Below are 23,194 nucleotides of genomic sequence, written 5' to 3'. Positions count from 1 at the left end.
ATGAGCCCTAGTGGGCTCCAGGGACCCCCTGAAACAACCTGTGGGCTGTGAGCTCATGGTCTTTGGCGTGGGGACAATGCCTCACAACGCTGCTGTGGGACCAGCCCTTTCAATCGTGTCTACGTAGGAAAAGGATGAGGCCACTGCACAGCAAAGGCCACTCCTCTTGGGCCAACACAAGTGTTTTCACACGAAAGCAGAGCGGCAGGAGCACAACTACAGCTTACGTGACCACGTTACAGTTCCCAAGGCATTTTCAACATCCTATTCAACTGGTCCTGCAGCCACTGTGTCGGGGACCGATTATTATGATTATGTTGAGGTCTGCACGGCTAAGCGACCTGCCAGAGGCTGAGCCCCAAGTGGCAGGGCCTGGACTGGAACCCAGACTGGATACAGGCAGACGCTTCCTTTTGAGGCTTCAAGTTCTAGCATGCTTGCTATCTTGCACAAACTCCTGTCACCTTTGTTCTGGCCACGGACAACTTATCCTTTAAGGATAGTCTATGAAGAGTTCAACACTAAAAAAAAATTCCTTTTGAAAACAGAGGGATTTGACTTTAGCTGGGTAATAGAGTCAGTGATGTATAGTTTTACAGAGAAAAACTGCACAGACGAATAATGCAAATTGTACAGAGGAAGCAACAAGAAAATACCTGTATCTGCATATTCCTTCATTACGGAGTCACAGCTATAAAGTACTCTACAGACGTGAGGCACAGATAGAAGTACTTCTAGTCAGTCCTCCTGCAGACTCAGAGAACCCCTCTCCAACATTTCTGAGAGTAAATGTCTACCTTGAATGAAAGACCTCTAGTGGGGGAACTCAAGGTTTGGAGCCAGGGGGCCCCATAATTCTCTCCAGCTGTGTCTCTCCCTCACAGCCACACACCCACAAGAGCCCTGTGGTCTCTGGCTCGTCCACAACCCTCTTAAGCTGGGGTCACTGGGACTGCCATCTCATGCTGCAAAAATGACCTGGCCTGAAACTAATAAGCTATTACAGCAAGGTTGCAGGATACAAAGTGAATACACAAGTCAGTCACTTCCCTATATAACAGCAGAGAAAAAGTGGAATTTGTAGTTAAAAACACAATCCCATTTATATTAGCACCCCCAAAATGAAATACTTAGGTATGAATCTAATACAGTATGTATAAGATCTATATGAGGAAAACTACAAAACTCCCACTAATAAAATCAAAGTAAATAAACTAAATATTCCACATTCATAAATAGGAAGACTCAGTACATAATTATGATGTCAGTTCTGCCCAACTTGATCTGTAGATTCAATGAAATCTCAGTCCAAAGTCCAGCAACTTACTTCGTGGATATCAACAAACTAACTCTGAAGTTTATATGGAGAGCAAAAGACCCAGGGCAGCCGACACAATATTGAAGGGGAAGAACCAAGTCAGAGGACTGACACTATTTGGCTTCAAGACTTACTCTAAAGTGACAGTAATCAAAACAGTGTGGTAATGGTGAAATAATAGACAAATAGATGAATGGAACAGAATAGAAAGCCCAGAAATAGACCCATAGAAATAGTCCATGGATCTTTGACAAAGGGACAAAGGAGATACAGCATTGCAGAAATAGTCTTTTCCACAAATGGTGCTGGAACAACTAGACAACACGTGTGAAAAAAACTAGACACAGACCTTAAACCCGTCACAAAAATTAACTCAAAATAGAATGGCTATAAATGTGAAATGCAAAACTATAAAACTCTTAGGAAAAAATTTAGATGACCTTGAGTTTGGTGATAACTTTTTAGATACAATACAAAAGACATGATCCATGAAAGGAAGTATTGATAAACTGGATTTCATTAAAATAAAAAATCTTTTGCTCTGAGAGACACTGTCAAGAGAATGAGAAGACAAGCCACATGCTGGGAGAAAGTATTTGCAAAAGACAAATCTCACAAAGAACTGTTATCCAACATATACAAAGATCTCTTAAAATTGAACAAGAAGACAAACAACCCTATTGAAAAATGGCCAAACAACCTTAACAGACACCTTGCCGAGGAAGAGACGCATATGGCAAACAAGCACATGAAAAGATGCTCCACGTCATATGTCATCAGGAAAATGCAAATTAAAACAACAAGATACCACTAAACACCTATTCGGAATGGCCAAAATCCGGAACACTGACAGCACCAACTGCTGGTAGGATGTGGGGAAGCAGGAAGTCTCATGCATCGCTGGTGGGAATGCAAAACGGTGCGGCCACTTTGGAAGACAGTCTGATGGTTTCTTACAAAATAAACATACTCTTACCATGCGATCCAGCAATTGTGCTCCTTGGTATTTACCCAGAGGCACTGACAATTACGTCCACCCTGAAACCTGCATGTGGATGTTTATAGCGGTTTTATTCATAATTACGAAAATGTATAAACACTCGAGATGTCCTCCAGTGGGTGAACGGATAAACAAACTGTGGTACATCCAGACAATGGAATATTATTCAGCACTAAAAGGAAACAGCTCTCAGACCATAAAAAGACATGGAGGAATCTTCAAGGCATACTACTAAGTGAAAGAATCCAATCTGAAAAGGCTACGGAGACTGTATGATTCTAATCATAAGACATTCGGGAAAAGCAAAACCACGGAGACAATAAAAGGATCAGTGGTTGCCAGGAGTTAGGGAGGAAGGATGAAGAGTTGGAGCACGGAGGATTTTTAGGACCTTGAAACTATTCTGTGTGATACTATAACGGTGGATACACGTCATCAAATGTTTGTCCAGACCCATGGAATATACACCAAGAGTGAACAGTAATGTAAACTATGGACTCCGGGTGACTATGATGTGTCCATGTAGGTTCATCAACTGTAGCAAATGTCCCACTGATGGGGGATGTCATGAGGGAGACTGCGCATGTGTAGGGGCAAGGGCTATATGGGAATTCTCTGAACCTTCCTCTCAATTTTGCTGTGAGCCTAAAACTGCACTAAAAAGTAGTCTAGTAAGAAGAAACGTGCCCCGGGGAGCTCGCTGTCTGGAGGTCTGTGTCACCCTGGGTCAAACTGCGGACTCACTGATCTCTTTAACATTTCCAGCTGGAGGGGCAGGTCGCCCACATTCTCCCAACTGAAACACAGGCTGTGACATTTACTCCACTGAATTTGGTCATCTTTGGCCTGCAGAGTCCTGGCCCTGCTGCCAGGACACTTGAAGCCCCACCCAGCCCAGCCCTGTGGCGGTTTCCACAGAAGGAAACCTCCTCTGACACAGCAAGGAGAGGAACCCAGACCGAGGTAAGAAAGGAAGCTGTGTCCCTGAGCCCGTCTCTGCCCAGGAACCTGGAGGAGCGGAAAACGCAGCAGGGACTGACCTGCCCCCTGCTTCAGCAGCTCGGCCGCAGAGTTGGCTGCCGTCTGCGGAGAACTTTCGGCTCTTTCCTCCAACGGGTCTGCAGGAAGGAGCGAGAAAACGCAGAAGTGAGTCCACCTCCCAGGCCAAGAATGACCATGACATTGTGGATGCTCAGGACCGAGGCCCGGACGGTGATGCACAGGCTCTGCAGAGCTGGGCCTTCCTCCTGCAGACAAGGGCCCAGCGCAGAGAACCATCACCACGTTCCAAGCAAAAGCTGGGATGGCATAGCCCAGCAAAATAGCTTTCTCACCTCCGAATTAATTAATGTGAACAATTACATTTTAAGAGGTAAGTCAGGGCTTCCCTGGTGGCACAGTGGTTGAGAGTCCGCCTGCCGATGCGGGGGACACGGGTTCGAGCCCTGGTCTGGGAGGATCCCACATGCTGCGGAGCAACTAGGCCCGTGCGCCACAACTACTGAGCCTGTGCGTCTGGAGCCTGTGCTCCGCAACAAGAGAGGCCGCGATAGTGAGAGGCCCACGCACTGCGATGAAGAGTGGGCCCCGCTCGCCGCAACTAGAGAAAGCCCTCGCACAGAAACAAAGACCCAACACAGCCAAAAGTAAGTAAGTAAATAAGTAAATAAGTAAATAAATAAATAAATAAATAAATAATAAAAATAAAGGAATTCCCTTAAAAAAAAAGTTAAGTCACATTTGCCTGTATTTTAAATTAATGATGTTTCTGGAATATAATACAATTATGTGAACTTGAGATTGTCTAGGAAAGTGGGGATATGCCTGATCGCCTGCTGTGGGTGCTATTTTTAAAAATCTTTTCACCATGAATACTTTGAAACAAACACAAAGGTAAAGACAATAGTTCATCCAGCACCTGACGTCAACAATATCAACATTTTGCTGATTTTGTAGAATTCTAAAATTTAAATGTAAATGACCTGGAAGGTCTCTGAGCCCAGGCATTTTATAACTTTGAGCTACAGAATCTTGGCTCCAAGGAAACTTTTCACAAAGCCATGACATAAAGACATGACTGGAGGCTGCAGGGGCAGCGGGCCACCTCTTCTTACCTGACCTGGGTAAACTATTCAGGGTTTACCCACAGAGTACGTGATGGCAAGGAAGTTCTGGTCTGATTTTTCTCAAGGAATCTCTTCGGATCCCAACACCCTGCGGGTGACCCCACACAGAGCCAGAGCAGCCCTCAGGCCCTGGCAGCGTACCTCTATCCGGAATGAGCAGTTTGCAGGGCAAAGCCAAGGGCGTGATGGAATGCTGACACACCAAAGCCGTCAGGCTCCCTGTGAAGAGATGAAGAGCAAACAGGCGTTAGCACTGCCCTAAATAGCCAATTTATCTCCTGAAAGGAGGCTGCTGCAAAGGGTGACCCCTTATAGTTTTAGCACCCAACGTGCCCCATTATTGTGGGAATTTGTGCAAAACGTCAACGAAGCCATAAGTTCAGCAGACGGCAGAGGGGCAGATAAAGGGAACTGCAGATGATTCTCAGCAAAGACACTTCATCACCAATTCATAACGAACAAGTCGCACAGTCTGCTGAATCTGAGGCAGCTCCCACCGGTACCACCGAATCGTCTCTGTAAGGTGATGCTTTTCGCTCAAGCTCTGCCTGTGAGCTCATGCCGTCTTTCGGACATGCCCGCGGGGGCGGGAAGGCTCTCGTCTTACAGGGCGCCTGTGCTTCTCTTGTGCCCGGAGGGTGGGGTCACACTCAGGCCCCAACCTAGTCCACCCTTCTCTGCCCGCCTGCCTGGACCGTACCTCGTGGAATCTGCATTTCCAGTCCCAGCACCGTGCATTTTATTTGCTTAGTTTTGAGAAAGTTTTTAAGAAAATTTAATATCCAGTTTATTTTAGAGATGATAGTTGAGGAATCTCTGAATGGGGATGAAAAGTAAATGCTCTGCGTGAAGCCCCAGCGGAGCGATGGCAGTGAGCAGAGGCAACGCGTGCGCGTGGGTTCAGAACACCAAGTCAGGCTCTCAGCCACTTACCAAAATACGGTTCGTTGGAGCACCCTTTCAACCGCACCCCTTTTGGGGTGCACTCGATCAAAAAATGCCGAACGAGTTCATTGGCCAAATCTCCAGCTGTGGTAGAGGTTTAAAAGAAAGAGAAGAGAGTTTTAAAACATGAGAGCAGGGGAGGATGAGAGAGAAGGAAGGAGAGTCTGGCCCCCGCAGTAGGTTGGCTGCCAAGAACCACTCTAGGAATGGTAGCTGGGCTGCAGGAAGGCTGGCTGAGCACTGCCCGATGGGCAGCTAGAACCCCCTCCAGTGACTGTGCTTACAGGTGGAGGAGTCCTTAGGAGACAGCCTCAAACACTGCAGAATTCCCAGCGACGGAAATGAGCAGCTAAGAACTGGGAACATGGACCTCCAGCTCCTTTGCCTCCTAAGAGGAGAACTTAGAAAGACCCAGACACAGCATGATGACCAAGAATGAATCACTGGAAAGAGCGGGAAGGGTGCCAGTCTTCTGGGTAAGATTTAGCCAGGAGTCAGGTACACAAACCCCTGTAATCATATTGCTGCTACACAGACCTGTGTTCATGCCAGCCCACGAGCCCAAAGAGAAAGTGCATCACGAAAAGCCACAGAATGGCAAACTGTCTGATGGTGGAAAAGTACTGCACTATGCTAATGAGTCCCACAGACATTCACATTCACACTGAGCAGTGTTTCCGTCCTGCCTCGTTCAGCACCCTCCCTGGGAACGTGTTTCCATGGGAACGTGTCTCCATGGGAACGTGTCTCCATGGGAACGTGTCTCCATGAGAACGTGTCCCCATGGGAACATGTCTGCCTGCGGTAACTTCTAACATTTCTGATGGCAGGACCTGCTAGAGGTGGGTTTGGGCTCCACACCTGGGCCATGGCAGGCTCCCCAGCAATGCTTATTTTAAACAACAGTGACAAATATCAACAACATCGGTGTCAGCATTTCACAGGGGTAGTATAGCTGGTAGGAAAGGAGATGATCAGATTCCATAAAAGGCAGTACTGAATAAAAATGGGGACAAGAACATTTTGCCATTCAGTTGTGGGAGGAAAATGATCCACGGCTTCCAAACTGAAGGCAGACACAGAGTGTGGTCTGGATGCCAGTGGTGAGAAGTGAGTCAGTGGGGAACCCAGCTGCATGGGGATTCGGAGACCAGCACCCCACACATCTGTCGCTGTCCCGTCTCCGGGGTGCCAGGGGTGGGTGGTGACTTGCTGGGCTTTTTCCCGGTCAACTGTCCTCTCAGATCTATCCTTAGACTGTGAAATCCAAATGCCAAATCCAGGGGTCGGGTGAAGGCAAGGCAACCAGACAAAATTTCGCCCAGAGGATGCGCCTGGCAATGTTGCATGTCCTGAACTCTGCTATTCTAACATCCTCTATTTTGTTGCCTTTGCCTGAAGATTGAGACAAAGTGGGCCTTAGAGGCGGGATGCATGTCTGGAGGTAAGAATTATACACCACCATCTGTATTTCCAAAAAGATAATGCATGCAGTGAAAAAAAAAAAAAAAAAGTTTTAAAAGCTTCAGCTGAAACCGAGGAGCCTGGGAGCTGCCATGCACTCACTTCTGCTCCCTCATCACCCATCCCTGAGGTTCCGGTCCTGAGTCTTTTCTGATATAATCATCACTCAGCATGTTTCCAAATACTGCCAAGTGCCTTACATCCTCCACAATCAGGGCCGAGTCAGCTCCTGAGCTACAAAAGCCTCTATTTAAACCACTCTAAAGCCAGTGGAGTGTTTGGTGGAGCTTCTCATGCAGGAATTCTGGATGCCCTGGGGCCCTACTTCCGAGGCTCCCCTGTTCTGCCTGATCTGCACAGAGCCTCCTCCCCCTTCACTTCCAGACATGACAATAGCCACAGATCTGGCCTCTGAATCTCCTGCTCCTCTCAGCCTCATCCCCCCCCCTTCTATTCACACAACCACTACCTTTGCCCAAACCGACCATCGAAGTTTCCTGAAAACCCCTTGGCCATGCCTGAAGCCGGACCCCTTGGAAACCAAATCTCATTCTTCAAGGTGTAACTCACTCCAAGGCAATTTTCTCCAGGAAGCTTTAAGCAGAGATTTCATCCCAGGATTTGGTACTGGGCACAGAGCGTGAGTGAAGCAGGTGAGTGTCATTTGGTTTAAACACCAAAGGTTCAGAATCTGTGCTTATTCTGATCTACCCTCGCCCCACCCAGGTGAGCCCAGGTGCCCTAGGAAGAGCCATGTAACTTGCTGACATTCCAGTACACAATCTCCATTTAGGGGAAAAGAATCTCTTCCCTTTCCTTAGAGTTTGTGGCATAGTTGGTTAAAAAAAAAAAGGGCAAGGAGGGCAGGGTGCAATAAAAAGAAAAAAAAAAGAATAAACCAGAAACCGCATATTAGGGGACAGAGAAAGGGAAGAAGTGTATTGATTTGTTGGGAACCGAGCTCATCCCTGAAGGAGAGGTGAGAAAGGACCTGGTGATACTGTATGTGAACGGGTGGTATCAACGTGAGCTCAGGAATTTTTTAAAAGGATACATTCCCTAGCTCAGGTCCTAGAGAGAAGGAGTGGTACTCGGATAGCAAAGAGCAAACCTAGCGATTAGATCTTGGTTTCTAGATACCGTTCCCCAATAAAAAGAACCAAGGATCTTTAGAGAAATGGCTGGGGCAGGGAAAGTACAAAGTAAGCCTAAAACACGTCTGCTGTTTCAGAAAGCTGGCGTGCTCAGGGACTAATGGGGGGTATGTCAGAAGGACAAGGGGCCGCTGGAAGGGCCTCACCTAGTCAAATCCAGGATCCTTGGAAACCAAAAAGTCATGGTGGCGATGGATTACAACACACAGGAAAGGGCATGTAGGGGCTTCCCCACAAGGTTGTGGCCTATGTTTGGGTACATGCATGTCTGCTTCATAGTAATGCTTACCTGTGCATGCAGGCCTCGCAAACTCTTCTATACATGGTTATGTTCATGACAAAAAGCATTAAAAAGGTAAGAAGAAGCCTTGCCTGTATTACACGTTATTCGGCTAGTATTTGCCCCTTGTGCAGTGTTGGACCAGAGAGGAAGAAAGCTTTGTCCTTTCCCCTAAGGAAGGATAATCTCATGACTCCAGGCTTGCACTGGCCTCACCTTCAATCCATCAAAATACTCCACTGGGTGTAGGAACAAGAACCGTGTATATAGTATGCCACATTCTATGTAAGCTTAAAGGAAAAATGCATGTGTGTGTGCATTGGACAGATAGTGAGAAGAATTTATTAGAGATGTCTACCCACAGGAAGCAGGAGGGAACTGAGGCATACAGGGCTGAAAATGGGAGCAAAGGTGCCTTATCAGAGGATTTGCTCCATTGTTCTCACATCTGATCACCCATCAAAGCAATAAAAAAAAAATTACAAATAATTAACCTTCCTTCTTGAGCCAAGACAGTACTTACCAAAATACACCAGAAAAAATAAATAAGAAGAAGAAAACCTATGAGTGTTGTTCCGGGTCACCCACCACCTCACGGGCACAAAGGTAACTGACAGGCGAGGTGCCGCTGAGAAGAGCCGGCGGGACCCACCTTTCTTGTTCAGCTGCAAGACGGAGGGCGGGGGCGTGGCCACCTTCATGGCCAGGCCATAGGCGCCTCGGAAGGAGTGGCTGTCCCTGACGATAAATGACCCGGGTTCCTTGTCCTTCAGCATAGCGATGGCTGCAGAGGGAAACAGAGAGACTTGATGTGTGCCGGGGGAGGCCACGGCCTGTCTCCACTCAGGGCCGTGACAAGGGTGAGGGAAGCCTCTGTGATGACCCGAGGTTTCCTGGGGGCCTGACTGTAAAGGACACAGGGGCACAGGGTGGCACGTCCCTTTAGATCACAAAAGTGCTGCCTTCACACACGACTCCTGTTAACCCCGCAGCACCTGTGAAGGCCAAATGAGGACCCCCCCCACACACACACCTGACAGCCCAGGAAACCGAGCCTCACTGGCTCAAGTGCCCAGACCAGGTCCCGGTACACACAGTGTGACCCGGCAGGAAGTCAGGCGGGGCCGCCACGCATTCCCCGCCGTGGCCCTGCCCTACGTCTCCCCACGTGGCATTTTTCTTAGAGATTTTAGAAAGTGCGCTTTCAACTTTCCAAAGAAGGTAAGAAGTTTCCAATCCCACGTTCTGAAGACTGTGAGAGTGTACCCCAAAAGTTACTGAATATCTAATACGAATTCCAAGATTTGCCCCAGGGGGATCGTAGATGGCCCTCCGTCCCGTGGCTCTGAGGCAGGTGTGGCAGTTATGGCCAATTGCTTCCAGCCTGGACGAGGCTGTGAACCCGTATTCGATGCGGCCGTCACCAGCCAGTCAGGGCCACGAGCTGCACCTGGCACTGCACCTTCCACCTGCCCCTGGTGAGGCTGGGAGGCATGTCACACTGTCACCTATGAAGAACATCCCTCCCCTTCAAGCTCAAAGTCTGGCTCCCCCAGGTCCCATGCTCAGGATACGGGAAGAAATCGGGATGGATGGATGGGTTAGGGTGACAGTAACCTCAAGGTGACGCAGCCCAGACACCGGCGAGAGTTTTCTCTAGTAACCAGAACATCTCTCAGAATGTCTCTTATAAACTTTACATTTTACAAAAAGAAAACTAGGGATTTAAAATATAAGGCACTAGAAAATTACAGCCGTGGAAATGCCGCCTTTCTGGAGAGCCCGAGGCCCTGTCTGGAGCAGATGGGGGGCCCGGACATACACTCAGGAGTGGCAGGAAGCCCCGTCACGCCTCAGGAAATAACCCCAGGAAGCCCTCTGTCCCAGGCCCCTGTGCATCCCGACTCCAGCCCCAAGCCCCCGGCATGGCATTTGCTCGGCTGCAGGATGAAACAATTGGTTGCTTGTACACACTCTTCCATGGCAATGCCCCTGCCCCTGCAGCAGGACAAGGCCGTAAGGCAGGAGCCTGTACACTGACACACATAGGGCACGAGGGACAGGAAAGCACAGCGCTCTCCAAGGGGAGCGGGTTTGGTAGGACCCTGGGGGGTGCAAGCCTGACACAGTGGAGTGAAAGCCCACCTGCTGCTCCAGCAACTCAAGGCCCGGGAGGGGAGGGTGGGTGGACCCCACGGGGCACCCCAGGCCTTCGCAGCTGGTTTTATCTCATAGCATGTTTTCTAAATATGGGTGCTGAAGACCTATTATGTTTTTAAAGTAGGGGAAAGACCACTTACAGAAGTTATAGTTTTCAATTGTGATAACCTCACCAGAGCTTCTTCTTTGTAAGTCATGATTTTACTTCACTGTGGTGGAAATAAGCGCCCCAGCCTCATGGGAGGCCGACTTCTGGGCAGCAGAGAGAAGGCCAGCTCTGCTCCAGCCCGTCCTCCCCTCCCAGACCCCATCCCTGAAGCCAGGCCAGCTGGGCACAAGGGAGCCGGCGTCTCACGCGCCCGCAGAGGGAACCTGAGGGCGATGCTGGGCTCATTGTTTCTGGAACAGAAATGAGCCCGCATTGAGGGTGTGAGAAGGAGCTCGTGCACACCCACGGGATCGTCATCGCCTCTCTCCCTGCAGCTGGTGTTTTCAAGGATTCGAGGGCAGAGGCCTGAGAGCACGGCTGGAACAACCATACTTAATTTCTACTTTACTTTCCTCCTACGGTTTTCATGTTCACCTTAAAAAAGTCCCAAGGTCCTAATCTTGCCATAGTAATATGTGAACAATTGTGCCCCTGAACAGGCTATAGGGCTTTTTTTTTCCCCTCCTGAATCTCCCTGAAATTTCAGTACAGTTTTTCCAGAAAAAGGCACATCCCAGCAGTTACAACAAAACCCAGGGATGGCTTTCTTCCATCTGGAGAAGTTGACACACCCAACAGAACATTCATCTGTGTAGGTGTTGTCTATACAAAATATCTAGAAAATAGAGGAAGTTATGCTTTTGGAGTTCAACTGGAAAAATCAATGCCCAATGCACATATTAACTATTTTGAGATGGAATCCACCCCAAAGAAATATGTATATATTTTTTGCGGTACGCGGGTCTCTCACTGCTGTGGCCTCTCCCGTTGCGGAGCACAGGCTCCGGACGCGCAGGTTCAGTGGCCATGGCTCACGGGCCCAGCCGCTCCGCGGCATGTGGGATCTTCCCGGACCGGGGCACGAACCCATGTCCCCTGCATCGGCAGGCGGACCCTCAACCACTGCGTCACCAGGGAAGCCCCCCAAAGAACTATTTTTAAATGTGTGGCTAAGATTAGGCAAATGACAACAGTAATTGCTACCGCCCAGCAGGTACCACCAAGGGAGGTCCCCTCCACCCAGATCATCTCCCCCAAACCCCACGCGGAAGGCTTTCCCATCGCCATTGCGCAGGACGACCCGCCTAGTGCTCTCCAACCAAGCCTGCCTCTTCTGGAGCCGGAGCCTGGCTGTTCTGTCAGAGAAGGGGGCAGCCCAGCCCAGCCTTCACCCTGGTCTGAAAGGCTGAGCCGCCAGAGTAGCAGGGTCTGCTCAGAATACTCTAGGGCAGGGTCCCCAACAAGCACTTCTCAGGGTCTGTCGGGCTGGATGAGACAGCTGGAGCTAAGGGCCACAGTCCTGGGGGTTCTTGTGACCAGAGCAGGGAGGGGACGAGGAGGAGCATCTGGCCGCAACAGAGCCTGGAACGTGGGGAGTGCACGGCACAAAGGCCAATTCAGGGACTCAGAAACCTCTCCAGGCCAAGCGAGCTCCCCTCATAGGAAATGACAATAGGTCCATTGAGCTCATGGGAAGAAAGGCACATTCTTACCATTTTTATTATCTGCCTAATTGAGTAGAAGAATTTCAGTGACAACGTTGGACAGTGCTGTTTTCCAGCCATTTAACTGTTCACATCCAGGCACTTTTGAGAAACACTCCCCCGGAGAGCAGTTGCGATTTCTTCCCCACTGGCTGAGAGCAGCCCCTGGGGTATCTCCTTTCTGGGTATCCTGGCCAGCATCTGCCAGCCCCAGCCAGCTCCACGGCATCCTCTCTCGGAGGGACGTCCGGGAGTGATGAGCCCACCCACAGGCGGCCGTGTCGTCACCCCCAGGGAGGACGGTGGCTCCCGTGAGCGGGACCAGCACGTCGCAGGGATCCCACGAATTCTGCCGGAGTGAGTGCTGTTCGCCTGAAGGGCTGCCCCAGAGGGACCACCACCGACGGCATGCCAGCGTCCCTCTGGGACACCTCTTCTATTCGTGTTCTAGTAAAAAGTGACACGCGACTTCGCTGCTCAAAGATATTAACCATTTCTCATTTTTGCCAGCTGTCTTCCGACTGTACCGCGCACCCAGAGCTGCTGTGATGCGTGTGACATGCTGGACTGAGTCCGCCAGCAGCTTGTCTTTCCAGCGTGACACAGGCAGGTGTGCCCATGAACGGTGTTAGAAAGACACCTCTCCTTCCCCCACCGGCTGGGGCCCATGATGTCTTCTCATCACGTCATCATTGGCAACGCTGGCCAAACCTTGTCTGGTGGAAGCCACCAGAAATTACACCCCACACACTAGAACGATCGTGGCCGGTGCCCATCCCGGCCGGCTCCCTCATTAGGACTGAGCTTTTTCAAGAAAAACGTAAAGGTTGTAGCCTTTCCCTCAAGGCGAGTCACGAAGTGACTTCCTCCAGCTCATCCGTCCCACCCTGACGCTCCCACCCCCGCGGTCCTGCTTCCCGGATGCAGAGCCCTTGTCCCGCCCACGCACCTTGCTCTCTGGAGATATCTGCCTTGTACCAGAACTTGGATGTATCTTGGACAAAGTTCACGGACACGTGCTTATCACCTGGATTATCTGCAAAACAGAATTCAAAAACAATAACTGTGAAGGGCATTTTTCATTGCAACTCTCACCTCAAAGGGACCTAGAAATTCAAAGTCCCACCCTGGGCGAGGACGGGGTGCTCTGGGGAGAGCGCTCTCTTTAACTACAGGGGAGAAGCCTGACTCGGAGCAGGGAGTGGCTGTTTCATAACAGAAAACACAAAGACAGCAGGACACTGCTATCAGGCCTCTGCAACGCATTTCAACAACGCGTAGTTAGAAAGACAGGAAGCGCACAGAGCAGAGCTGGTGTTGCTTTACTCCTGTCAGTGTCTTATTATACCTTTTACATTTGAAACATTTCATAATTAAATTTCAACGGTATTTGTTTCATGTTTTGTTTTACAGTTACTGTCACAGAACCCTGATTCCAAGTCAAAGGGGAAAAAAACAGAACCACCACAGATGTCTGCATTTTCTGCTGTTGGAATGAATCTAACGTGAACGAACGCACAAGCCGGATGAATTGCGAGGTGGTGTTGTGCTTCGGGCTAGTGAGATGGAAAAGACCCCTTGAAGGCTCTGGATTCTTCTCTCAAGCCGCTCAGCCCAGCCCTAGCACTGGTGCTCACTGGGCAGGCCCAGCTGTAACCCCAGGGTCCGTCCCTGCCCAAGTGCACCTGTGAGCACAGGGGTGGGCCCCCTACCTGTGGAGACGCGCCTACCTGGGGAAGGTGCAGCTCCCTCCGCAGCCTTGGGAAAGTCCGGGAGGATGTTTGGGAAAGGGATGCTCATGGTGCTGCCGCTGTGGGGGCTGGAGAAGCCGCTTGAGGATGGAGACACCGAGCCGAAAGAACGGTCCCCCTCCGAGGCCCGCTTCTTCTCGGGAAGGGGCGGCTGCCCGGGCAGGGTCAGCCCCGGGCCCTGCAGGCCGGGGCTGTGGTGGCTGCTCTGTCCAGGTGCCACCGTGAGAAAGCTGTGGGACAGGAAGCCGTTGTCGGCAGCCTCAGCTGCTGTCCGCGGGGCGCTGGGGGCCTGGGACGCTCCGTGGGAATTGGCCAGCAAGGCCCCCGGGTCCTCGCCGGGGGGGAGCCCACCTCCTTCAGGGGCAGTGCCGAAGCTCAGGAAGGCCTGGCTGCCTGGGGGGCCGAGAGCTTCCGGCGGCTCCGCCAGGGACAGCTCGTGGCCGTGGAAGGACGTCTGGAGCTCGGCTGGCGGGAAGTGGGGCCGCCCAGGGCCGTCCTTGCCGGGCCGGCTGCTCCCCAGCAGGGTCAGCGTGGACCTGGGGCTGGTGTCCACCCACTGGTGCTCGGCCGAGGAAGGGCTGTTCAAAAGACAAACCGTCAGGGGACGACACGTCCAGGGAGATGCCTGGAAATTAGCAACGGTTCCCACATGGCGGGGGGCGGGGAGGCTGGGTGCCGAGGCTCCCCCGGCAGGAGCGCGAGACTCCGAGTATCTGAACTCAGGCCCTGCCCTTCCAGCCTCCCCCCTGACTGTTGACCCCAGATGCTCGGTCTACAGCCTCAGGGAAGGGGTGGGGGGTGGGGTCCGACCCTGCCTCCCCAGCCTGTGTGCCTCTTCCTTCCTCGCTGTTCACCTGGCAAAGTCCCCTCTTCTCTTCAGTTCAAGACGTAGCTCAACTGTGTCCTGACTTTGAAGCCCGTGCGCACAGGGGTTAGCTGTGTCCTCCCTCTGGTCCCACCACGCATGCACCAACCATGGGATCTGCTTAAACCTCCCTCCCCCCGTTCTCTTTTTTTCTTCCCGATGCCCAACACCGGTGCCTGACACAGTCAGTTATCGTAAGTGCTTGCAGGACAACCAGCTGATAAAGGATACATGGGAGATTGCCATATCGAAAATGGGAAATTCCAATATTAAGAATATTGGAAATTACTCTATATTTCGAAATATAGGAAGACAGCTAACACACTAGCAAACATGTATTTGCTCTGCGTGTGATGTCGAGTCCCGATACGCAATGTCCCCCTTTTTTGTAAAGAGAAAGGAGGTGGAATTAGGGTGGTAAATAACTGTAGGGCAATGTGCCCACAAGTAAAATACTAAGAAATGATTCCTACCCTGAGCATCTGAATTTGCTCAGCGGCAGTCCTTTGTGAAGGAGAAATACGACATTTCTCTCTGGCTGTCCGTGGCCCATCCTTTCTGTCCTCCAATCCCACTGCGGGGTGTTCCTGCACCCCCCATGCTTTCCCGAACACCTGCACAAATTCCATGTCTCCGAGAGCAGCACGTCCTGCCTGCCCTGTCCACCCCAATCTGCAGCCCCGGGCAGGCCCCTTCCCAGCCTGGCCACTGCACCCCCTTTCCAGCCTCAGCTCAGATAACGTTTTCACAGATGCTCGGTCCTGAGCTGGCCACTGCGCCCAGACTCTAAGTGCAGTGTGTTCCTTGAGCACTCCGCCTGCTAACAGTGAGGGTGGACTCAGGAGTTTTTATTTTGACTGCATTTTTGAAAAGTGATGGTGGTCAATCCACAAGGCAGCCCGGTGTCATGTGGAGGACAAGCCCCCGCCTTCCCTCCGTGGTGCTTGGGTTTGGGGTCTGTAAGAGCAGCCTGTGTTTGGTTCAAAGACCACCTTACCTCCCCCTCCGCTGGCTGGGGCTGCGGCCAGAAATCGTGCAGGAGGACGTGAACGCCCGCTGGAAGGAGGGCGCCGTGGGCATGTCGGCCCGGAGCGTCGCAGGTTTGGGTCCAACGGGGCTCTCTGACATCCCCACAGAGTGACCGAGAACCTCAGGGCAGCCTCGTGGTTCTGGATCAAGGAAACACGAGCAGGCTGTAAGAAGCAGTGCCACTTCCGAAGCTTTCTGCAGCAGGAGGAGGTGCCCCGGCTCCGCCAAGTGCAGCGTCCTCGTGTCTGGCACATTTCCAAAAGGAGACACACCTGACCAGTCCCTGCGCGCGGCTTTCAACACGTACTGATAACCACCACCCACTGACGATGTGCGTTTACAGTGAGACGGGAAGGAGCCCAGTGTCTCACCCGAGGAACAGTTTGCCCTGATATACTTACCGTGCTGATGAGGTAAGCCATTTCCCACCCTAGAAAGGGCAAGGCCTCTGTGCAAACCACAGAAAAGACCCGCTTTCCATAAAGTGCCCGCCCAGCAGCACTTTGTGCCCCAGGTTGGGTCACATGCTTTCGGCTAACGCTTCCCTCCGCCAGCACGGTCCTGCCTGCGGTGTCTTCACCCCCAAGAGGTGCAGAGACCACTTGGCCTGACCCCTGTCACAGGAGGAGGAGAAGCTGAGCACCAGGAAAGCCTGCCTGTCTGACACCCACACACCACAGGGAACTTCACACGATCCGCTGACCAGATGTCCGTCCCGCTCGCAGCCTAGCATCTCCACTATTTCTGGGTATTTTTTTTTTAATATTTTGCCTTTTTTTAAAAAACTAAGCTTTGAGAACTGGACAAATCTACCATGGTCAATAAAATAATATTGTGAGAAATACAGGTTATTTTGCTTTCTGTCTTAAAACAAGGGAGGACTGATCAGAAAATAATAAAGTTGAAAAAATTCACATCACTCAGTTCCATCTATCATCGATCGATCCATCCATCCACCCATTTATCCATCCGTTTACCCATCCATTTATCCAACCATCTGTCACCTATCCACCCATCTATCTATCTGACATCTATGCATCTATCAATCTACCTACAATTTTATGGAGATAATATCAAATATTTAATTTAAAAAAACTGATCAGGCATGCCAGGTAACAAAACAAAAACATGAAAATGAAAACAAAAAAATGAAAAGGAAAAACACCCACAGCTAATACAAACATTGGAGTTAAAAGATACAGACTTCAAAATAACTAAACTGAACATGTTTCAGAAACAGGCTCCATGCTCACAGGGCAGGAGAAGCCCCCAATGTTCACTGCTGGCCCCTCCACTGAGCTTGCAGCTGGTGGGAGCTTCAGGTCAGTCATGCTATGAATTAATGAATGAGTTAACAAAAGCACCGACGGAAAAGTACAGGGCAGGGCCAAGCGTGGAAATATGGTTCAGGAGGCTGGCCCGAAAAGTGGGAGGAGGATAGAGACGCCAAGCAGCCCCTACGACCCCACGTCAAGGAGCAGCACAGAACCATGGGATCAGAAAAACAGTTTCCCCATCAAGTCCAGCGCACCCGCCTTCGGGCTGTTTGAGCGTGTCACGGCGCGCCGGAGAGCACGTGGCACGGGCATGCACACAGCAGCGCCTCGCAGGATCAGTTCCTCCAGTCCTGAGGCTGCTCTCCGTGCTCCCCGTGCAGTGACGGGAGCCGTACGCTGGCCCAGTCCCAGGGCCGCGGCCACCTCAGGAATCCCGCACCACACTCCCACGGCGCCCAAGAGCCCCAGCAAAAGAGGAGAAGCCGAGGGGAAATAAGATCCTGCTTTGTGCTGTTATCATGCTGCCTGTTCCAGAAAACAACCAGTACAGTGCTTCCCATGAAAGTGGCTTTGTTCCTAACTCAGTTAGAGCCAACTCCGGGGCACGTGGCTGGGTTCTGTTCCCTCTGGTCAGATCGGCCTCTGCCCCCTGCCCGGGCAACAGGATTTAACCCCTAAGGGGGCGGCCAAGCACCTCAGAGTGGAGGCCCCGGCTTCCTGGCTCCTCCACGTGCTCAGAGATGCTAACAGCACGGGGAGTGGGAACCTCGTGGGAGGTAAGGGTACACCCTTCACTCTCCAAGTGATGGGGCGCTGGCCACCGGCCCTGCTGGGAATCCAGAGACATAAGAACGGGAGACCCACGTGGCTGGAGAACGACCTTGAAATCGGACTCCAAGCCCAGGCAGAGGCACCAGCTGCGCGAGTCGAGCCTGCAGACCCTTCTGCGTGGATTCCCCTCATTTCTCGAAGCGCACACGCCCGAGAGCAGACAGAACGTGTCCTGGTTGGGGGTTTTCTTTTGTTTTTTTTTAATTAATTTATTTATTTTTGGCTGTGTTGGGTCTTCGTTTCTGTGCGAGGGCTTTCTCTAGTTGCGGCGAGCGGGGGCCACTCTTCATCGCGGTACACAGGCCTCTCACTGTCGCGGCCTCTCTTGTTGTGGAGCACAGGCTCCAGACGCGCAGGCTCAGTAGTTGTGGCTCACAGCCCAGTTGCTCCGCGGCACGTGGGATCTTCCTGGACTGGGGTACGAACCCGTGTCCCCTGCGTTGGCAGGCAGATTCTCAACCACTGCGCCACCAGGGAAGCCCCACCTGGTTGGTTTTTGTTCAACTTGCACATTTGCTGTTCACGGTTGAACGATAGGTGAAATTTCCAGAAGGACGACTGTACGGGAGCCCCGTTGCCGGGTGGAGGTGGGGATCGGGGCTCCATCTTCTCAGCTCTGGACCCAGAAGGAGGCTCAGGGGTGCGGTGACGGCCACGGGAGCAGAGGAGAGTTCCGACACGAGGGAGGTCCTGCAGGCGACAAGCGTGTAGGCGTTGGTCCCGGCTGCCCTCCTCCCGCCTGCGGCTGGCAGGCTTTCCTTTGCTCCAGATGCCACAGAGAGCACGTCTGTCTGTCCTAAACCAACCACATGAGGGGCTCCAGGGTAGTCAGACTTCTGGGGTCACAGCCCCCATTAGGGCGTGTCCACAGAGTCGGGGGACTGGGGACCACACGGACCCTGCTGTACACCCCGTGCACGTCAGAGCTCTGGTGCCCAACCCGATCCGGGCTCTTTTGGGTCCCTGGCATCGTCCCGGCAAAGTGGCAAGTCTGTTCCTCCTCTCACCACATTCTCACATTTTCCCTTTTCTGCTGACGCCCAGAGGAGGCCGCATAATACCTTCAGTGGTTGGAAATCCATCGACCGCCTCACTTCCTGGTTTTCTCTGTGCAGATGGTGCGTCCTGGGCTGAGGGCTGGGAGGAGGGGCCTCCCTCTGGGCTCCCGGGATGTCCAGCCCACCATCTCCCCTCTGCTTCCCCTTCCTGCACTTCCTTTACCCAGAACAGGGTGAGAGAGGGTCACAGGCTCTTTTCCAAAAGGCCTATTTTTAGGCTCCATTTGGGCCGCTACAGGAGGTTCTGTGGGAAGCTGGGTGACATTTGCTCTCTGGTCACCACTATTTACATCACATAGTATAAGTTAACAAGAAGAAAGGGAACCCTCGCTGCTCTCAGCTCACTGTCATCCAGACCCCGGTGCTGAGGCCTTCACGGGAAGGGAATGGGCGGGCAGAAAAAGTAAAGGAGGCGCCCGCACATCAAGGTTCATCCCGCATGCCTCTTGTCTTGGATGTAGGAACCACTACTTGCTAACAAAAGTCAGGGCATGTGACATTTAAAAAAAAAAAAAAAAAAAAAATCAACATTTTCCTGTCTCCTAGGTACATAAAAAAATCTTTAAAACGTATAAAAATTATTCACTCATATATTACTTACTCTTAATAGTTACAAATTGCCAATACATTTTTATATGACCTTTAATGAAAAAGAAAATATATTTAGCTGAGGTCAAGGTTATTCTTGCCTATCCAGGTGATGACACTTGAGTTTTGTTATTTAACTATCTAAACCGTCTCAACCTTTGGCTGGCATGTTCACAAATAAACCTTTAGAAGTGAATGAGAAAATCTATTGATGGAATCCTGGAAGGCTGGTGGCATTCTGATAGACCAAATGGTACATGTGTACGCATCTATCTATCTATCTATCATCCATCTATCTTTTTATCTATCTGTTCACCTTTCATCTATCCTTTATCTATAGCTATCTACCTATCTTTCATATCTATATCTATCACCATCCCTCCGACCTTCTCTCCTGGGATGATGTAGTTAACCAGGAAGTTCCCTTCTCCACCATTTGAGAGAGTTCTGCAAAATGGAACACTACCAAACCTTTTTTTCTCTCTCACTCTAGTGCTAGGTGTGAAACTGGGGCTGCTGGGGAAGGAGCACACAGATTCCCAAGTTCTAATCTGGGTTCCACCACAAGTCATGGACCACTGAACACACTCTCAACCTCTGGGACCTTAGATTCTTCATTCACAGAATCCCATCAATTAGGGTCAGAGCAGATGATTTCTTGAGTCTCTTTAGCGCTAAATTTATCTCTCCATTGTTTCTTTTTCCTTCTGGTTTTGTCTCCTTTTGTAAATCGATGGTTTCCACCTATGGTGATTTGCTCAGTCCCCCCTTTTATATGTGTCATGTCTCAGCTCTTGATTTTTGCTTTATGGTTACCACGAGGTTTACATAAAACATTTCATAGGTAAAACGGTCCTTCTTCTGCTGTCTACCTCTAAATTTAAAGTATTTTAAAAAGCAAGATTGCGTGGGAAGTTCAATAGTAGTGATTTTTAAAAATATTTATTAGATATTTAAATTTTGTAGGCTTTATACCGTGCACTTTTCAAACAAATTATTTATTTATTTTTTGCGGTACGCGGGCCTCTCACTGTTGTGGCCTCTCCCGTTGTGGAGCACAGGCTCCGGACGCGCAGGCTCAGTGGCCATGGCTCACACGCCCAGCCGCTCCGCGGCATGTGGGATCTTCCCGGACCGGGGCGCGAACCCGTGTCCCCTGCATCGGCAGGCAGACTCTCAACCACTGTGCCACCAGGGAAGCGCTATTTAGTTATTTTTATTTTTGACTGTCTTGGGTCTTCGTTGCTGTGCGGGGGCTTTCTCTAGTGGTGGCGAGTGGGGGCTACTCTTCGTCGTGGTGCTTGGGCTTCTCATTGCTGTGGCTTCTCTTGTTGTGGAGCACAGGCTCTAGGTGTACGGGCTTCAGTAGTTGTGGCACGCGGGCTCCAGAGTGCAGGCTCAGTAGTTGTGGCGCACGGGCTTAGTGGCTCCATGGCGTGTGAGATCTTCCCGGACCAGGGCTCGAACCAGTGTCCCCTTCGTTGGCAGGCGGATTCTTAACCACTGCGCCACCAGGGAAGTCCAATAGTAGTAATTTTTAAAGGGAACTCTTATCTTATAATTTTTTAGTTATTTGTGTATGAACAACAGACCACTTAACCAATCTTCTTGAAAGCAAGGGAAAGATGGGCAGTCAGCCAGATATAATGTCAATTAAATAGAGAAAAACCCTGGAAGACTGAAAAAACAATGCTGCGATAGATGCTTTTTGTCAAAAATCAAAGTCCTGCATCTCTGGCCCCAGAGATGCTCTACAAACAGAGAAAGAAATGATCAACGGCCCCCATATGGATAAACACATACTTTCTTGATCTTGAATTTTTTCTTTTGTAAATCTTTGTCACAATCACATCATACGAATGTGTTCTACGGGTTAAGGTCACCATTTTCAGTAAGTACTAGGAGTGCTCTCCCAAGGATGAACTGTCTGTCTCTCTTCTAGAAGCATCAATGTTCTCATGCCTCCAGCAGACCCAGAAGTGCCCCAACCAGCACTGCAGTCAGGGCCCCTGTCTGTTAACTGACAGGGGATCCTTCTGTGAAGTTCTCATCCAAACCGGAATTACCCCCTTCAAAAAATATATGCCACAGTTTTCCTTTTACTCAATAACACAGAAGAACCAGAAAATGCAGATAAAATAGCTCACTACAAGCAGGACCTTGTTTCTTCTTATTCTTTTAAGATGTCTCATTTCTATTCAGAGGCTTTGACTCAAGCATGCTGGAAAGAAAACACATTTGCCCCCATTGCATTGGTGTTGTGCGGGGAATTCTAATGTGGCAACAGTGGCAACAGTTTTTTCTTCACAATTGAGTCTTTCCAGGCAGTTTCTACTCTGATGATGCACTAAGCAAGGCCAGCTTCTCAAATGACTAACAAGGGCTCTTAGCAACCTGTAAAGAACGAACATCTTTCCAAAATGGGCTTTGCAGTGAGCTCTCAGGAAAACAAACCCCATCCTTCCTGCTAGACTTCAAGGAAGAATGGCATTGGGCCTGGAGCTCCTGAGGATACCTGAGACCCCCCAGAGCCCAGGGATGAGGGAGCCTGCACACAGAGCTGAGAAACTGGGGGTCAGGGTGTGAGGCCTCCTGACACCAAACTCGAGGCCGGAACTGCCCTCTGTTCTGGCCTCACTTACATTTCCGTTTTTTAAAAAACTGAGGTGGAACAGACATAACACACGTTAGCATTTTAACCATTTGTAAGTGTGCAGTTCAGGGGCATTAGGTACGGTTCACATGTTGCGCCACCATCACCACCATCCATCTACAGGACTCTCGTCATCTCGCCAAATTGAAACTCCGTCCCCATGAAACACTGACTCCGCATCCCTCCTCCCCCAGTCCTGGCACCCACCCTTCTCCTTTCTGTCTCTATAAATCTGACTTCTCTAAGTACTTGATATAAGTGGAATCACACAGTATTTGTCCTTCCGTGTCTGGCTATGTCTTAAAGGTTCATCCACGTGGCAGCATGTGTAAGAACTTCCTTCCTTTTCAAGGCTGAGTAACATTCCATCGCATGGATGAATCGCATCGTGTTCAGCCCTTCATCTGTGGGCGGATACTTGGGCTGCTCCCACCTTTTGGCTTCTGTGAATAGCTTCATGTCCTCCTTTCATGTTCCTTTGCCCGAGATTGAGTGGGGACTGGTTACTTGCACCAGAAAGCAGCCTCAGGGATACAAGAGCCTTGCCTCAAAGCTACTTCCAATCCAGTGGGAATCCAGGTAGACAAGACTGATTACGGCAGCTGTCAGGCTATGGGGAGAGATGGCGCCAGAGAGAAGAAAAGAGGCATTGACACAGGGAAGCTTTGCTTGGGCTGAGCCGAAAAAAAAAAAACCACCAGAGGGAGTGTGTTCCAAGCAGAGGGAGAACCTGTATAATTCATGTGCAGAGTAAGGGGCTGATGAGGGCGACAGTGCGGGGAGCCACGAGACTCACCCAGGAACAGATAAACTGTCAGCAGGAGGCACAGAACATGCGAGATGAGGCCCGATCGATCTTGGTGAAGATGCTGTACCCTTGACCCCCGGTTGGTTAGAAGTCTTAGGTTCTCAGAAAAACCGCTTTCTTCCTTCAGGCAGAGTCCCCAGTGGCTCTGGCTTTCCTCTGGAAATGGGACATGGCCTTCATGCTAAACTTTGTCCT

At 50.6% G+C, this 23,194-nt stretch overlaps 1 protein-coding gene across 4 annotated transcripts in view; it reads right to left on the bottom strand.

Annotated features, from left to right (window-relative positions):
- The window catches only part of TNS3 (tensin 3), a 224,677-nt gene that overhangs the window by 12,200 nt on the left and 189,283 nt on the right, over nucleotides 1–23,194 (bottom strand). For all 4 annotated transcript variants that reach the window (XM_060020134.1, XM_060020131.1, XM_060020132.1 and 1 more), the window contains 7 exons: nucleotides 15,753–15,924; nucleotides 13,870–14,468; nucleotides 13,089–13,175; nucleotides 8,940–9,071; nucleotides 5,378–5,473; nucleotides 4,586–4,663; nucleotides 3,359–3,436 (listed from right to left, as the gene is read on the bottom strand). In XM_060020134.1, the coding sequence (XP_059876117.1) occupies nucleotides 3,359–3,436; nucleotides 4,586–4,663; nucleotides 5,378–5,473; nucleotides 8,940–9,071; nucleotides 13,089–13,175; nucleotides 13,870–14,468; nucleotides 15,753–15,924 (1,242 nt within the window). The remainder of the gene's footprint in view (nucleotides 1–3,358; nucleotides 3,437–4,585; nucleotides 4,664–5,377; nucleotides 5,474–8,939; nucleotides 9,072–13,088; nucleotides 13,176–13,869; nucleotides 14,469–15,752; nucleotides 15,925–23,194) is intronic.

Source organism: Delphinus delphis, chromosome 9, assembly GCF_949987515.2.
Source record: "Delphinus delphis chromosome 9, mDelDel1.2, whole genome shotgun sequence".
NCBI classification, from domain to species: Eukaryota; Metazoa; Chordata; class Mammalia; order Artiodactyla; family Delphinidae; genus Delphinus; species Delphinus delphis.
The sequence above is the reverse complement of the archived record's forward strand: the minus strand, read 5'-3'. Positions and strand labels throughout refer to the sequence as shown.